Genomic DNA, 17,446 nt, shown 5'->3' with positions numbered 1-17,446 from the left:
AGCTGGTCTCCCCCTAAAGACCCCACCCCATACAACTTACCCCAAAGATCCCATTTCATACATCAAACCAGCCCAAAGATCCTTTTCTAAAGACTCCAATATTTAAAGACTCTAAAGACTCTAAAATATCTTTTCCAAAGACTCCAACCCAAAGATCCTCCTCAAAAACTCTATGCCAAGTACTTGCTCCTGAAGAGCCCACCCCAAACATCTCTCCCCAAAGATCCTCCCCCCAAAAAAACCAGTTCAAAGATCCACCCCAAAGATTCCCCACAAACATTGTCTTTCAAGGTCCTAGACCTAGGGCAAAAATCCCACCCCAAATATATTTTCCAAAGACTCCAACCAAAAGATCCTCCCCAAAGACTCCATGCCAAGGACTGTCTCCTCAAGAGCTCACTCCAAACATCTCCCAGTATTCTTCCCCCAGGAGTGGAGAGGGAATGGGGATTTTGCAGTATCCTTCCCCTGGAGTGGGATGGGATGGGAATGGAGATTCTGCAGTATCCTTCCCCAGAAGTGGGGTGGGAATGGAGATTTTGCAGTATGCTTCCCCTGGAGTGGGTTGGGAATGGAGATTTTGCAGTATCTTTCCCCTGGAGTGGGTTGGGAATGGAGATTTTGGAGTATCCTTCCCCCTGGAGTGGGGTGGGAATGGAGATTTTGGAGTATCTTTCCCCTGGAGTGGGGTGGGAATGGAGATTTTGCAGTATCCTTCCCCTGGAGTGGGGAGGGAATGGAGATTTTGCAGTATCCTTTCCCTGCCCCTCCCACCAAGCCACGCCCACAGAACCGATAGTAACAAAATTTGAATTTCACCACTGTCCCCAGCCAGCTGGCTGGCGAATTCTGGGAGTTGAAGTCCACCAGGCTTAAAGTTGCCAAGGTTGGAGACCCCTGAACTAGGGAACCCTTAGTGGCCCAATTCACACAGCCCACCCACCACCATCCCTGGGTTTGATTCTTGCATCAGGCGACCCCATCACCCACACCCACGGGGATTCTACGCCGGTGAAAAGCCCAGCATCCCAAGAGAGAGACCCACCCATCCCCATGGTGGTTTATTCAACAAACTCAGTTTAAGCGTGCCTATGCTTCGACAGGTACTGCAGTGATCCAAGGCCCCAAAAAAGGGGGGGCTACCGCTATTTCCCCTTTTTCAGTGGAGAGCCCCCCATTTGTCCCCCAAACTTACCCCCCCTCGCTTTTGCTGCCCCCCAAAACGCGGAAGAGGGAGAAAAGAACTGTCGCCGCTTGACATTCAACCCACTTCCGGGTGCTTCTGGATGGTTTCTAGGAGACGCGGTCCGTCGCTCAAAAACGTCCGTCCGGGCGGTCCTTGCCTAATAGACTTCCGGCGACCTCCTGCGTCCGCCTATATTGAGTTCCGCCTCATCGAGCTTCCCTTTTGCGGAAAGAAAGGAGGCGTTCCCCATGGCCCTGTTTTTTTTTTAAATTGATCCAGCTGTTTATTTTAGATTTTTTTTACTACTCCTTTCTTCGCCCTCACCAGCAGTTCGACCCATTTTTATGGCAAAAATTAAAAAAAAGCTGCTCTTTTAGTTTTGCTCCTTGAGGGTTTTTTTTTCCACCCACCGTTATTGTTACTGATGGACAATATCAATAATAATAAAGTTAATAACCAATAATAAAATGTTAAACATTAACAATAAAGGCGGATCGCTATCCTGATAATGCTGAGCTTTCCACACATTGCCGCTCAGAAACACATCTACTGAAAGCAAACGAAGAAGTGGAAGTTTGTCCCTTTTGGAGACATTCAAATGCAGTGTTTCTCAAATTTGGCGGATGTGTGGGCTACAACCCGGTGAAATCCAGCAGGTTCTGACAGGTTCTGGCGAACTGGTAGCGGAAATTTTGAGTAGTTCAGAGAACCGGCAAATACTACCTCTACCTGGCCCCAAAGTGGGGAGGAAATGGGTATTTTGCAGTATCCTTTCCCTGGAGTGGGGTGGGAACGGAGATTTTGCAATATCCTTCCCCTGCCACGCCTACCAAGCCACTCCCACCAAGCCACGCACACAGAACCAGTAGTAAAAAAATTTGGATTTCACCACTGACTACAACTTCCCAAATTCCCCAGCCAGCTGGCCTGGGAATTCTGGGAGTTCAAGACCAAATGTCAAGTTTCAGAAAGACTGAAATAAAAAAAGAATATAAAAGTCACACTACATTAGTCAAATTAGTTAAAAAAATCTTTCTGAAAGTTCTCAAAAGATGTTTTCTTCCATCCTACAAATACAGAACCACCTGAACTGTTAAAATGTTTACTTTACATTTCTTACCATAGTGAAAATAAGGAAACAAACTACAGTATGACTTTATTTTTAAGCAACTTGGTTTTGGCTTGAATGACCTTTTGTAGCTTATAGCAATATAGCAATAGCAGTAGACTTATATACCTCTTTACAGTGCTTTACAGCCCTATCTAAGCAATTTACAGAGTCAGCATAATTACCCCCAACAATATTAAATTCATATGCAGATTAATTACACCCATGCGTACAACCATAGAACAGAACTTGCACATTTACCCCGGTGCAGCATATAATTTGATGCCACAATACAGACACTACAGCCACGAAAGCTCACTAACAATCTACACACGTATGAAACGTGATTTCCTTACATCAGGCATGAATTTGGCTTTTGTTTAGAATTTAGAACTCTTTATCATTTAGAATAACAGTGTTGGAAGGGATCTTGGAGGTCTTCTAGTCCAACCCCACTGCTTCGGCAAGAAACCCTACACCACTTCAGACAAATGGTTATCCAACATCTTCTTAAAAACTTCCAGTGTTGGAGCATTCACAACTTCTGGAGGCAAGTTGTTCCATTGATTTCTTTGTTCTCACTGTCAGGAAATTCCTCCTTAGTTCTAAGTTGCTTCTCTCCTTGATGAGTTTCCACCCATTGTTTCTTGCCCTGCCTCAGGTGCTTTGGAGAATAGTTTGACTCCCTCTTCTTTGTGGCAGCCCCTGAGATATTGGAACACTGCTATCATATCTCTCCTAGTCCTTCTTTTCATTAAACTAGACATACCCAATTCCAGCAACCATGTTTTAGCCTCCAGTCCCCTAATCATCTTTGTTACTTTTCCCTGCACTCTTTCTAGAGTTTCATCTACATCTTTTTTTTACATCGTGGCGACCAAAATTGGATGCAGGCTTCCAAATGTGGCCTTATAAAGTGATATTAACACTTCACGTGATCTTGATTCTATCCCTCTGTTTATGCAGCCCAAAACTGTGTTGGCTTTTTTGGCAGCTGCAGCACAGGGCTAGCTCATATCTAAATGGTTGTCCACTAGGACTCCCAAGATCCCTCTCACAGTTACAGCTACTGAGCGAGGTACCACATACACTGTACCTGTGCATTTTGGTTTTTCTTGCCTAAATGTAGAATCTTATATAGTTTCATACTGACCTGATTAAATGTGCAGTAATGAAGGAAGTGGAAGCTCTGGTAGCGGCCTTTCAGATTGCCAAATGCTCTCTCCTTACTGCCCTAAGAGCCTTTACTCTGCAAAGCGAAATTAACCGTTGCTGTCCACACCCTGGGCAGAACACATAGCTTCCTTTCAAAGCCAGGTCTGCATCTTCCAATTTCCTGATAAGCTTCATGCCATCTCAACTGTTATCTCTTTGAGGATTAGCCTTGTCTGCCTCCAAAACGTTTTGTTGGAAGCTGATAACTCTACAGAATGGCTCAGAATCTCCCCCCTACACAATTTCCCTCTTTAATATCTGTCTTTGGTACCATGACAGTGTGTCTTTTATTATAAAAGGCAGTCTTTTATTACAGAAAGTTATCCTTTAGATTTATTTATTTATTTATTTTTATTTTCAGAAACTCACTTTTGTCCTTTCTTATGATGATCATTTTACTCGACTAATGGTACAGTCTGGGCTGTAGAAATCCTTTTTAATCCTTGCTCCTTATAACTTCATAGCTTTTAAAGCTTTTTGGATATTAGAATACACATTTTTATAAAGGTTTTGCTCTTGAATTTTTCTTTGTTAAGCAAAGTTATAAACAAACATTGCTTTTATGTTTATTAAGGTGACCAATCGTCCTCGTTTAGGGAGGACAGTCCTTCTTTTGTAAATTCTGTCCTCTCTCGAAAAGTGTCCTCCTACATGTCCTCCTTTTCGATATTTGAAGACTAATCTGTAAATCTCCTTATTTGATCAATGCTGATCTGATCCGATCCGTTGCATGTGATGTGACATATTTGTATTTGACATGACGATTTGTCAAGGTTCGGTACAGTGTGGCGAGACGCAATTATGAGATGCATGCGCTCTTCACAGGAGAATTGTTTTGAGAGTGCGCCGTGCACAAGTGGCTTTGTTTACTTCTTACCGAAACACAACACGGCACACATGTACACGTTTTTCTTCAATTTATTTGTGTCCTCCTTCTCATTGTAAAAAAGTTGGTCACCTTATATTTATGTACCTCTTTCAGATTTGCTCTTTCATCAGGTCTGCCCTTACTTTTCTTTGCAAGAAAATATGCTCACTATACTTTTGGGAGAAAACAAAATGTTAACAGTGTATTTTTTTATCAAAATGTTGCTGGGGATAAGCATTAAATCTTTGGGATGAAAGGGAAAAAAACATTTTCTCTATATTGGCTAGTTTCATATGATATCAACTGTTGTTTGTGTGTTTAAGTTGAAATTTATACAGCTGCCATCTCATTTGTGAGACTCTAGGCAGTTTACAAGTTGAAAACAGCAAAAAATAAACTGGCATGAATAAAATGAAAAACAATTAAAAACAACAGATCAGCAGATAATAACACAGAAGAGTAATCTTACAAATTTACAAATAATACAGCCACTTTCAGGCTTACTATATTTATTTATGCTTCGATGCTGGCTTAGTCAAACAAGTGGCTTACAAATACAACTCTACAATATTTGTTTTAAACAACAAAATACAGGTATGATGCAAATCAGATTCATGGCTGGCTGAGGAATTCTGGGGGTTGAAGTCCACTCATCTGAAAACTGTCAAGGCTGAGAAACATTGTCCTAGGATTGCTATCCTGATCTGGGGGGTGATGGCTGAAAGGCTCATTTCAAAGAGGGGAACTCATCATCCTTGCCCAGCCAGGTTTCAAATAATACCTGGAGATTGGGATTCTCTTCTGGTCAGAAGAAGGGATGCCTTAAATTTTCAACTGCCTGTTCTATAATCTGCCAGTTCCTCCCATCATACTAGTTTACATGTCTAGTTTAATGAAAAGAAAGAGTAGGGGAGACATGATAGCAGTGTTCCAATATCTCAGGGGCTGCCCCAAAGAAGAGGGAGTCAAACTATTCTCCAAAGCACCTGAAGGCAGGACAAGAAGCAATGGGTGGAAACTCATCAAAGAGAGAAGCAATTTAGAACTAAGGGGAAATTTCCTGACAATTAGAACAATTGATCAGCGGAACAACTTGCCTGCAGAAGTTGTGAATGCTCCAAACACTGGAAGTTTTTAAGAAGAGGTTGGATAACCATTTGTCTGAAGTGTTGTAAGGTTTCCTGCCTAAGCAGGGGGTTGGACTAGAAGACCCCCAAGGTCCCTTCCAACTCTGTTATTCTATTCTATACCTCCCTTTGCCCATCACTCTCTCTTTCTAAAAATCCTCTATATACTACCATTCAGAGTACTCCCAGAGACCAAGTGCCAACATGCTGGCTGGGGACTTCTGGGAGTTGAAATCCACAGGTCTTAAGGTCTTAAGGTTGGACACCGCTGCCATAAACCTTGCTTGTTTTGTCCACATTCTCTGCAGATGCCCTGGTAGGGACACAGTCCTCAATTAGATTCACTCTTTAACCTTCTCTTGTCTCTACCTTTAAAATCAGTCTCCTTTCTCTTCCATTCCATGCTTCCTAATCACCACCTTAGAGCCATATCACCAATCACCATCATCTTCCATTCCCAGTAAGCTCCTCCTGACCAAAACCACCCTAAAAGCTAAAAATTGGGCATCGTCTCTCTTTCCAGATCAAAATACTTTCATCGGTGCCATGTTAAAAAAATAGGAAGTAAAAAAAGTCCGCTTGTCATCCAACCTCCTTCTCCCACGGTCCCAACTGACATTTTTCTCCCTACAAAAAAAGGCCATTAAGGAAGAAAAAGTTAATTATTGGACAAGCTGTCCATTTAGCACCAGTTTTAGGTTCTCTCCTTTCGGGTGTCATTTGTTGAGGTTCTTTTTTTTTCTTTGGGGTAGGTCTTCTCCATGAATCACTGAAAAATTATAGCTCCTCCCCAGAATAGGTTGACCTACTGTTGATTGAACAAGTGAATGCAGATTTGATGAGATAAAGTGGCAAAGAAATGGATGCATTTGTAAAAGTAATACAAGTACTTCTCGAACTTATAACTGTTTGTTGGTTCAAAGTTACGACGGCACTGACAAAAAGTGACACGTGGCCATTTTTCACACTTATGCCGTTTGCCACATCCCCAGGGTCACGAGATCAAAATTCGGGTGCATGTCAACTGCTTCATATTTATGACGGTTGCAGTGTCCCAGGGTCACGTAATCCCCTTTTGCGACCTTCGGACAAGCAAAGTCAGTTGGGGGAGCCAGATTCACTTCAACAACCGTGTGGCTAACTGAACGGCTGCAGTGATTCACTTAACAACGGCGGCAAGAAAGGTCGCAAAATAGGGTATAAAGCTCACTTAACAGCTCTCTTGCTTAACAACAGATATTTCGGGCTTGGTTGCGGTCGTAAGTCGAGGACTACCCCTAGAAGACGGTAGAGGATCCTACCCTGCTTTCCCTCGAGGTGAATAACTTGGATTGTCACCAGGTATAACGTCGGGATGGTAATGGGGCCTCACGCGATATTTGAAGACTTTGACATCGTTGTCCCCACTGTCGGTGACAAAAAGGGAGCCGTCAGTGGCACAGGCGACGCCGGTTGGTCTCAGGAGACCTTTAGAAACTAGACAGATTGGAGATCCGTTCCTAGGAAACAGGTGCACTTTCTGTCGCTGTTCGTCCGCCACTATAATATTGTCTTCCTTATCGGCGCAGATGCCAGTAGGGTTGCCAAAACGGTGGCCGTATTTGCTGCTGACGGAAGAGACCAGCTTGTGGCTGCTGTCGAAGAGTTTGACGTCCCCACATTCTTCGCTCACCGCAAACCCCCCATCGGGGATGTTGCAGACGTAGCGTGGGCCGCTTAAGTTGGAGACGGAATGAGCATTCTGCATCTTGAAAGCGTGGTCCAGGGCAAAGATGTGGACTTTTCCTTCGGTGTAGTCAGCCACCAGTATCCTTCCTGATGCTTCGACGGCAATCCCTCTGGGGGAGCGGAACTTCCCAATTCTGAGCCATTCCCCCTTGGAGAATTTGGAGCGGTCGTTGAAGACATGGACGGTTCCGTTCAGCATGTCTGTGACAGCCACCATCCCAGTTCTGGTGATGGCCACGTCCTCGGGTAAAAAAACCTCCTTCTTCCATTCCACGCAGGGGATGGACCGAAACACCTGGCCAGAGCGATTAAGAATGTCCACTCTGGGCGCGTTCTCCGTAGTGATGTACACCACCCCATCTGGGGAGCAGTGAATTCCACCCACTGCTCCGTAGTGGTTCCGGTTGGGATTTGAGATCCTCCGGACGAGATCATCTTGCCGATAGTAAAGGTGGTTTTTGATATTGTCGAGGTCATGGCAGATGACCCTGGCTTTCTCCATCAGTTGGTGAACTTGGTGGTCAGTCACCATGCCCATGCCTGGATGGTTGGTCAGGAGAGGGCTAGCCTTCTGAAAAGTGGAGTCTGATTTGACCTGCAGGGTATAAACCGTCTTTAAAAGCTTCTCCTTGCGTTGCGTGTCTTCCAAGGTATAATCCATCCTTTCAAAAAAAAACAACAACAGCCCATCAACATAGTGCTTATAAATCATCATACAATCTGGGAAAGGTTTCGGGGAGGTGGGGAGATAGTTCTGAAGACTACATTGGGAGTGGGTAAAGGCCACAGTTTTAGATGCAGAAGATTCCAAGTGAAATGAAATTTTCCACTCAGATGGAATGTACTTAAAACTGAGGGGTCAGAGTAGAGGAGAAAGAGTAGAAGAGAAAGAGAGGAGGAGGAGGTGGTGGAGGAGAAGGAAATGTTGGTGCTCTCTGAGCTTGGTTGTTTCCTTGCAGATCTTTCATTACCCAACTAGTTAACATCAGTGGTGGGTTCCTCCCAGTTTGGCCCGGTTCGGCCGAGCTGGTAGCAGTGATGATATGACGCCACCAAACCGGTTCCCTCCCACGCCCCCCGCGTTATTCTTACCTTTTATTTGGCCCCACCCCCAATCTATTGCTGCCTCCTGAGTCCCAGCTGATGGACTATAAGGAAAAAAACTGTTTAAACTTTTGCCGCGGGGCTTCAAAGGGCCGCCCTACAGCTGATCAGTGGTAAAAGGCAGTTTGGTGGTAGACCGGTGCCTCCAAAAACAAATGAGTAGACGGGTGCCTGCAAAAATAAATGGATAGACCAGTGCCTGCAAAAATACATGAATAGACTGGTGCCTGCAAAAATAAATGAGTAGACCAGTGCCCGCAAAAATACATGAGTAGACCAGTGCCTGCAAAAATAAATGGGTAGACCAGTGCTTGCAAAAATAAATGGGTAGACTGGTACAGCTCTGCAAGCAGTTAAAAGCCTGGTAGACCAGTACCTCTGCTAAATCCTAAAGAATTGTCACATGACCATCAAGCCACGCCCACAAAATAAGCCACGCCCACAGAACCAGTAGTAAAAAAATGTAGAACCCACCCCTGGGTAACATCATCAGTGTTAGAAAAGGGAAGGGTTTACAGAGTAGAGAAAGAGAAGAGGAGGGGGGAAATGTTGGTGCTCTCTGACCCTGATTGTGTCAGCTTTGGAAGCCATATTAACACCGGAAGCTTCCACGCTGCCAACTTCTTGCGCTTGGGAAAGTAGGAGGGGTTGATTTAGTAAAGGGATTGTAGTTAGACATAATAGCATTCTTCTTTTCAGTCAAGATCATGGTGTTCCTGCATCTGGAGGAGGAATGGTTGAAGTGGCGGCTCAAGTTGGGACGGATGGTGATTGGGCCATGTGATGGACTGATGGGTGCAATGGGCTGGATTTGGAATTTTGATTTTTCTGAGAAAAAACCTGGAACTCTCAGATTCGGGTTTTCCCACATGTGCTGGTATACTCTAATAAATGGGAACTTTGAGAAGATGCCTGTCTCGGAGTTTTTAATTGGAGTTGAGGGTTTTCTGGAACGCTGACAATCAGTGCTAGAAATTTGCTCCCTGTTTATATGCTCCCTGTTAAGGCAAGTCACTTGTATATAGAAAGAGAGCAAACCCCACTCACTTCTAGCACTTATGACATTACCTAGTTAGGTAAGAAATTTCTACAAGAAAACAACCAAGCTCAGAGACAACAGTTCAACCCTGAGCTACAAACATGGCTTAGGACCTGGTTATCTACGGGACCACCTGCTACCACCAATAGCCTCCCACCGGCCAGTACGCTTCCATAGAGAGGGGCTCCTCCGGGTGCCGTCGGCCAAACAATGTCGACTGGCGGCCCCTAGGGGGAGAGCCTTCTCTGTAGAGGCACCTACGATCTGGAACGAGCTCCCCCCGGAGATACGGAGGATCCTGGATCTGCGCACCTTCCGTCGTGCGCTTAAGACTTTTTTATTTCATCAAGCTGGCCTGGCCTAAATCTTCTCCCCTTTTTTTTAAATGTAAATTTTAATTTGTTTTTAAATTATGGGGTATTTTAAATTCAGCCAAATTATTTAATTCATTTTTATTCTATTTTAATTTTTTGTATTTATGTGTTTTATCCTCTGGCTGTTCACTGCCCTGAGTCCTTCGGGAGGAGGGCGGTATAGAAATTTAAATAAATAAAATAAAATAAAATAATTCCCCTCTATTATTACTTAAAACCAGTGGTGAAATCCTCTGCGGATCGCCACCGGTTCGTTGCCTGTCCATGCGCAGCATGTGCCAAAAGGATGCTATGCACACATGCGTAGTGCACACCAAATGCACGCTTCACGCAGAAAAAGAAGACTTCACTAGGTAAATTGAACAGTGAGGGGCAGGAACAGCTGTGCTGCACGATTTAGCTTCATTAGAAAGCAGGATTTCTTGCTTTCTAGCTAATACAAACCATGCGGCACAGCTGATCGTCAGAAATACCGGTTTTAGATGAACCGGTACTTTTTTTTAACTACTGGTTTTTTATCACTACCAATTTTCCCGAACCAGATAGAACCGGTAGCATTCCACTCCTAATTAAAATGAAACCATCATTTCCCCACCACCACCTTCCCATCCTTGATCTTTCCTTGCTAGATAGAATCTGAAGAAACCTATATTAGCATAGAGGTAGTCCTTTGACTTACAATTCTCTGTATAGCGACTGTTCAAAGTTACTATGATGCTGGGTGGGGGGGAATGACTTAAAAATGGTCTTTGCACTTATGACTGTCACACGGTCACAATTTAGGTGTTTGGCAACACTTTTACGAAAGTTGCCGCATGCAGCAATCACACGATCCCCCTTTCGGATCTACTCAGGAGACATCTGACATGCAAAACTCCGTGGGGAAGCCGGCGGGGAGGGTCACAAGTCATGATCGTGTGATGATGCTTCGCTTAATGACTGCACCACTTAACAACAAAATTCCCAGTGCTTATCTCAGTCATAAAGGCAAGGATTACCTGCCTTAAAATCTAAATGATTCTCACACTGGCAAACAGCCTTTTTTCACCACCCCTTCACCACCTGCAAAACACCTGTTTCAGGATGATTTTACACAAACGGGCTTCACACCAAACACTACAGTTGTGTATGTGATCAACCCAGCTGCCCACCTCTTCCAGCAAGAATTTCACAAAGCAAATGGCCCAATTTTAACCAAGCGAGCATTCCCGGTTTTATGTACCTGTGGTCCAAGTTGAATAAATAATGTTCTGCTCTTTACCTGAACACAACAGCAGGTTAGAAGGATCTGTTTCTTGTGATACATTGCTGAAATTAGTCACCTAGGACTTTGTTGTTAGTGACAGGAATTTCCTTTGCAAACCAATACTTGTGTCAATAGGATAGTTTCACCCTGTAAACACAAAGACACTCGTATTAAATACACGACAGAAGGATCCTTTATTGCATTGAGGCCGCGGAAAGCGAAAATTGTAAATGAAACAACATTAGCAATCGAATATCAATCTAATATTCTGTGCCAGTTCTTTGAAACTGGGTTCACACTTTATGTTTGGTCTTTTAAGCGTATTGGGTGAGCTCAGCTTTTGGGGCTCATAAATCAAGTCTTTTGCCTTAGTGTGATATAAGATCATATAGAGATGATAGACAGACAGACAGACAGACAGACGGAAGGATGGATGGATGATAGGTAGGTAGGTAGGTAGATAGATATAAGATAGAAAGATAGAAAGATAGATAGATAGATAGATAGATAGATAGATAGATAGATAGATGATAGATAGATATAGATGATAGAGATAGAGATAGAGATAGATAGATAAATAGATAGATAGATAGATAGATAGATAGATAGATAGATAATAGATAAATATAGATGATAGAGATAGAGATAGAGATAGAGATAGATAGATAGATAGATAGATAGATAGATAGATAGATAGATAGATAGATAGATAGATAGATAGATAGATAGATGATAGGTAGGTAGGTAGGTAGATAGATATAAGATAGATAGATAGATAGATAGATAGATAGATAGATAGATGATAGATAGATAGATAGATAGATAGATAGATGATAGATAGATAGATAGATAGGCAGATAGATAATAGAAAGATAGAAATAGCTGATAGATATAGAGATAGATGGATAGATAGATAGATAGATAGATAGATAGATAGATAGATATAAGATAGATAGATAGATAGATGATAGATAGATAGATAGATAGGCAGATAGATAATAGAAAGATAGAAATAGCTGATAGATATAGAGATAGATGGATAGATAGATAGATAGATAGATAGATAGATAGATATAAGATAGATAGATAGATATAAGATAGATAGATAGATAGATAAATAGATAGATAGATAGATAGATAGAAAGAAAGAAAGATAGATAGATAGGTAAGTAGGTAGATAGATAGATATAAGATAGATAGATAGATAGATAGATAGATAGAAAGATAGATAGATAGATAGATAGATAGGTAAGTAGGTAGATAGATAGATATAAGATAGATAGATGATAGATAGATAGATAGATAGATAGATGATAGATAGATAGATAGATAGGCAGATAGATAATAGAAAGATAGAAATAGCTGATAGATATAGAGATAGATGGATAGATAGATAGATAGATAGATAGATAGATAGATAGATAGATAGATAGAAAGATAGATAGATAGATAGATAGATGATAGATAGGTAATAGATATAGATGTTAGATAGAGAGATAGAGATATAGCAATCTAGAGATCTAGATCTAAATCAGGGGTGGGATTCAGACGGTTCAGATTGGTTCAGGTGAACCGGTAGTTGTGACCTGGGGTTGGGCCTGCCCACCTGACCCGGCACTATGCCATCCTATTTAGCCGCATTTTTTAGCTGCATGCATGCGTGCAAGCTGCGTGCCTGAGAGCAAAGCGCATGCGCAGAAGGCCACACCCATGCGCACAAATTCACATTTTCAGTGCTGGGCGAACCGGTTGTTAAATTATGTGAAGCCCACTTCTGATATAGATATAGCCACCCCACTCCTGGGGGAAGGATACTGCAAAATCCCCATTCCCTCCCCACTCCTGGGGGAAGGATACTGCAAAATCCCCATTCCCTCCCCACTCCAGGGGAAGGATACTGCAAAATCCCCATTCCCTCCCCACTCCAGGGGAAGGATACTGCAAAATCCCCATTCCCTCCCCACTCCAGGGGAAGGATACTGCAAAATCCCCATTCCCTCCCCACTCCAGGGGAAGGATACTGCAAAATCCCCATTCCCTCCCCACTCTGGGGCCAGCCAGAGGTGGTATTTGCCAGTTCTCCAAACTGCTCAAAATTTCCACTACCGGTTCTCCAGAACCTGTCAGAACCTGCTGGATTTCACCCCTGCCCCTTCTTCTTCGTGACAGTTTCTCAAGTTACTGGAAGACTGCTATCATATCACCTCTAGTCCTTCTCTTCATTAGACTAGACCTACCTAGTAGCTTGATGGGATCCAAGAAACTTTGATTCAAGTTCTTTCCATTATTATAAACTTCAGTAGCTGCCTTGGGCCACCTTCTCCCTTAACGTAGCTTGGCAGCAAGGGCCACGCGGTCAAGAAAAACCAGGATTGTGGTCCAGATGGATGGATGGAAACTTTAACTATGAGAAAGTGAATTAATAAGTGATAATTTGATCTCTGCTGCCTGGTAGGTCATAACTCAGGAACTGGCCGAAAGCCAAATTGGGACCTTTTGGACATTCAGAAAGAAACGGGCTTTAGAGGGGCCATTAGTGACTTTTGGTGGCTTCTAAACAGGCTGTGACAAGTCTTCATCTTTGGAAAGGTGAAGGAATGCCTGAGGCCTCCTTGATATGTTTACCTCCGTGATTAAAGCCACAACAGCTCCACAAAAGGTCGGAGTTGGTTGCCGAGTGCCATTGTTTTCATAAAACAAGGAGGAAGCAAACATAGAAACACAGCTCTCCATCTGCTTCCTGGCTCTCCAGCTGAGACTACTCAGCTTACCTGTTGGGTCGAGTTTTTGAATTCTCACAATAAAACTAGTTTCGGATGGAAGCATTCAGCTCTGTGTCCAGCGGTGAAAATCCAGTTCTGAGATAGAACTTCACACATCACTTTAAGCCATCATAATATGGTTTTGGTTGCACTGCATGAGCCCACTTTTTTTGCATCTTGCAAATCCTGGTTGATGGACTAGCGGGTATGAGAAATGAGGCTAGGAATGTTTATTAATATTAATTTATGAATATGAATGGTTCAACCAGCCATGCGTTGGCACCATGCCATCTTTTAAAGTCAGCGTCTCTCAACCTGGGCTTTCCTGTTGCCTTCGGACAGCATCTTCAATAATTTTCTGCAATTTTGGCCATGCTTGATGGGAATTCTTGGTATTGTACCCTGTTTCCCCCAAAATAAGACATCCCCTGATAATAAGCACAAATGGACTTTTGAGTGCATGCCAATAAGGCCAAGCGCTTATTTCAGGGTTCAAAAAAAATATAAGACAGGGTCTTATTTTCAGGAAAACACGGTATCTATCTATCTATCTATCAATCTATAGTTTCTATCTATCTATCTATCTATCTATCTATCTATCTATCTATCTATCTATCTATCATCTATCTATCTATCTATCTATCCATCCATCTATCATCTATCTATCTATCAATCTACAGTATCTATCTATCTATCTATCTATCTATCTATCTATCTATCTATCTATCTATCTATCTATCTATCTATCTATCTATCTATCTATCCATCCATCCATCCATCCATCCATCCATCCTGTTTTCCCCTAAAATAATACATCCCCTGATAATAAGCCCAATCGGGCTTTTGAGCACATGCCAATAAGGCCAAGCACTTATTTCAGGGTTCAAAAAAAATATAAGGCAGGATCTTATTTTTGGGGAAACACGTTAGTCCAAAACTATGTGGAAGATGCCTTTTTGAAATGTATTTATTTATTTTCAAGAATTATTTCTAATGTGTAACTGGGTGCCTTAGAGGACCTGGTTCAACAAGGCTTCAGGTGATTCATAATGCTTTACAAACTATCTGGACTGTAGCTAGACCAAACCACAAATAAACAAATCATGTTTTGGGCAAAACATACTACGCAAAGTCCAGATGCATGCTTTGTTACAGTTTCATCGGATGAGCACTAGGTGGGGCTGTCCAGCCAAACAATCAAAGAGAAATAGGTAATTGGCCTAAATATTCTTCTCCAGGATGAGTATTTCTGGAACAAAAACAACTTCTTTGTCATTTGTATTTTAAAATTAGAAAGCTTACACAAAGCTGAGTGGCTATTAAGCATGCCAGGCATGAAATAGGTTAATTTGGAAACAAGGAGGAAACAGCTGCCTCCCAAGATAGGATAATCAATAATCCAACAAATGGGTTAAAGAAGTATACCTGCTGGAGGCCATTGTTGAGAAGGACCTTAACCCTAACCCTAACCCTAATCCAATCAATCAATCAATCAATCAATCAAATACACTTGGAATACTGCAACCAATTTTGGTCACCGTACTACAAAAAAGATGTTGAGACTTTGGGAAAAGTTCAGAGAAGAGCAACTAAAATGATCAAAGACTTGGAGACTGAAGCATATGACAAATGGCTGCAGGATTTGGGTTTGGCTCATCTAGAGAAAAGAAGAATTAGGGATGACATGATAGCAGTCTTCCGATATCTCAGGGGCTGCCACAAAGAAGAGGGAGACAAACTATTCTCCAAAGCACCTGAGGGCAGGGCAAGAAGCAATGGGTGGAAACTAAGTAAAGGGAGAAGCAACCTGGAATTAAGGAGAAACTTCCTAACATGGAGGACAATTAACCAATGGAACAGCTTGCCACCAGAAGTTGTGGGCGCTCCATCACTGGAGGTTTTTCAGAAGAGACTGGACAGTCACTTGTCTGAGATGGTATAGGTTCTCCTGCTTGAGCAGCGGGCTGGACTAGAAGACCTCCAATGTCCCTTCCAAATTCTATTCTATTCTATTCTATTCTATTCTATTCTATTCTATTCTATTCTATTCTATTCTATTCCATTCCATTCCATTCCATTCCATTCCATTCCATTCCATTCCATTCCATTCCACTCTCTTTTCTCTTCTCTACTCTATTTTCTCCTCTCCTCTCCTCTCCTCTCCTCTCTAAAATTAAGCAAAAGGGTCATTTCCAAACATACACCAAATCCATCAGTCAATGTTTCTCAAACCTTGGCAAACCTTTCAGATGAATGAACTTCAACTCCCAGAGTTCCCTAGCTTGTTGGCTAGGCAATTCTGGGAGTTGAAGTCCACATACATCTTCAAGTTGTCAAAGGTTTTACAAAGCTTTTCTCACCTCCATGCTAAGTCAACACACGTTGTTAAACTGCAATGGGGTTTGCGTGAATGTCTGTTCACCATGCACAAAACATGATTGATGGGGAAGCCGGATTCATTTAATGACACGATTAACTTAATAACTATAGTGATTTGCTTAACAACCATGGCAAAAAAAAAAAAGGTTTTAAAATTAGGCATGCCTCTGAGCTGGCATCGGGTGGCTCTCTGAAGTTCTGCAGTTCTTGGTGAAGTAGGACCTGCAGAGTTTTGAAATCAGAGTTTGATTCCCTTCTTCAACACAGACTTTATGCTGGATCATATTGGCTGAAGAGCCGTGGTGGCACAGTGGATGGAATGCAGTATTGCAGGCTAATTCTGCGACTGCCAGCAGTTCAATCCTAACCGGCTCAAGGTTGACTCAGCCTTCCATCCTTCCGAGGTTGGTAAAATGAGGACCCAGATTGTTGGGGAACAAGAGGCTGACTCTGTAAACCGCTTAGAGAGGGCCGTAAAAGCACCGTGAAGTGGTATATAAGTCTAAGTGCTATTGCCATTGCTGTAGCTGATTGGATGTTGCATTAGGAGCCCTGGTGGCGCAGTGGTTAGAATGCAGTACTGCAGGCTACTTCTGCTGACTGCCGGCTGCCTGCAATTTGGCAGTTCGAATCTCACCAGGCTCAAGGTTGACTCAGCCTTCCATCCTTCCGAGGTGGGTAAAACGAGGACCCAGATTGTTGGGGGCGAGAGGCTGACTCTTGTAAACCGCTTAGAGAGGGCTGTAAAAGCACCACGAAGCGGTGTATAAGTCTCATTGCCAAGTGCTATTGCTGCAGAATCTGAGAACAAGAGTTTTCTCAGCAGCACAAGGTGGCTTCCACGGATGAAGGCCTGTGAGGTGACTTTCCTTGCTGCCTTAGGTCGGAGCAAAGCGGGCTTTCCATCTTCGCTCACCTGAGACAAACCCAGATGCCTATCAACAACCCTCCAGAAGGGCTGGCTATCAAATGCCTTTAGGTGGATCAAATCACCGTGTAATGGGCTGGCGCTGGAGAGAGCTGGGTGCCTGCGGGGCCTGATGAGAGCCAAGATAAGGCCTGCGAGTTCTTCGACCCCGATTCAATTATTGAAACGTAAAGCTAAACGCCTTTGCCTTTTGAACTTGGGAGTCAGGTTGGCCTCGTTTACTCTCCGCCCTCCACCCTCAGCCCGTAGCGTCACAAAAATTCTCTCCCTTTCGCCTCATTTTTAACTCCCTGCCAGCTATGTTCTTATTGTTCTCTGTAGCTTTTTGTGTCCTTTCGTTCCAGTTAAGAACCAGCGCGACAAACCCGGACACAATGTGCTT

The 17,446-nt window shown here is 43.0% G+C and overlaps 2 protein-coding genes across 3 annotated transcripts in view; both read right to left on the bottom strand.

Annotated features, from left to right (window-relative positions):
* PIGQ (phosphatidylinositol glycan anchor biosynthesis class Q) overlaps window positions 1-3,530 on the bottom strand; it is a 51,949-nt gene extending 48,419 nt beyond the window's left edge. Inside the window, exon 1 of one of the 2 annotated variants that reach the window (XM_034430318.3) lies at window positions 3,448-3,530. The gene's annotated coding sequence lies outside the window, so the exon portion shown is untranslated. Of the gene's footprint in view, window positions 1-1,195; window positions 1,290-3,447 lie in introns of those variants that run through there. The other variant, XM_034430317.3, reaches the window with a different exon arrangement.
* A 1,339-nt stretch (window positions 3,531-4,869) lies between these two features.
* On the bottom strand, window positions 4,870-7,898 carry NHLRC4 (NHL repeat containing 4). The gene has a single exon (XM_034430217.3). It carries the CDS (start codon window positions 7,891-7,893, stop codon window positions 6,802-6,804), a length of 1,092 nt encoding a protein of 363 aa, XP_034286108.1. The 5' UTR covers window positions 7,894-7,898; the 3' UTR covers window positions 4,870-6,801.
* Between the last annotated feature and the right edge of the window lie 9,548 nt (window positions 7,899-17,446).

This window comes from Pantherophis guttatus, chromosome 14, assembly GCF_059756535.1.
Source record: "Pantherophis guttatus breed Tessera chromosome 14, ASM5975653v1, whole genome shotgun sequence".
In the NCBI taxonomy this organism is placed as follows: domain Eukaryota; kingdom Metazoa; phylum Chordata; class Lepidosauria; order Squamata; family Colubridae; genus Pantherophis; species Pantherophis guttatus.
Note: the sequence above shows the minus strand (reverse complement) of the source record. Positions and strands in the feature narration are given on the sequence as shown.

Bases quoted from the DNA above. Each gene is read 5' to 3' on its own strand.
- NHLRC4 (XM_034430217.3), bottom strand. From the start codon at position 7,893: ATGGATTATACCTTGGAAGACACGCAACGCAAGGAGAAGCTTTTAAAG.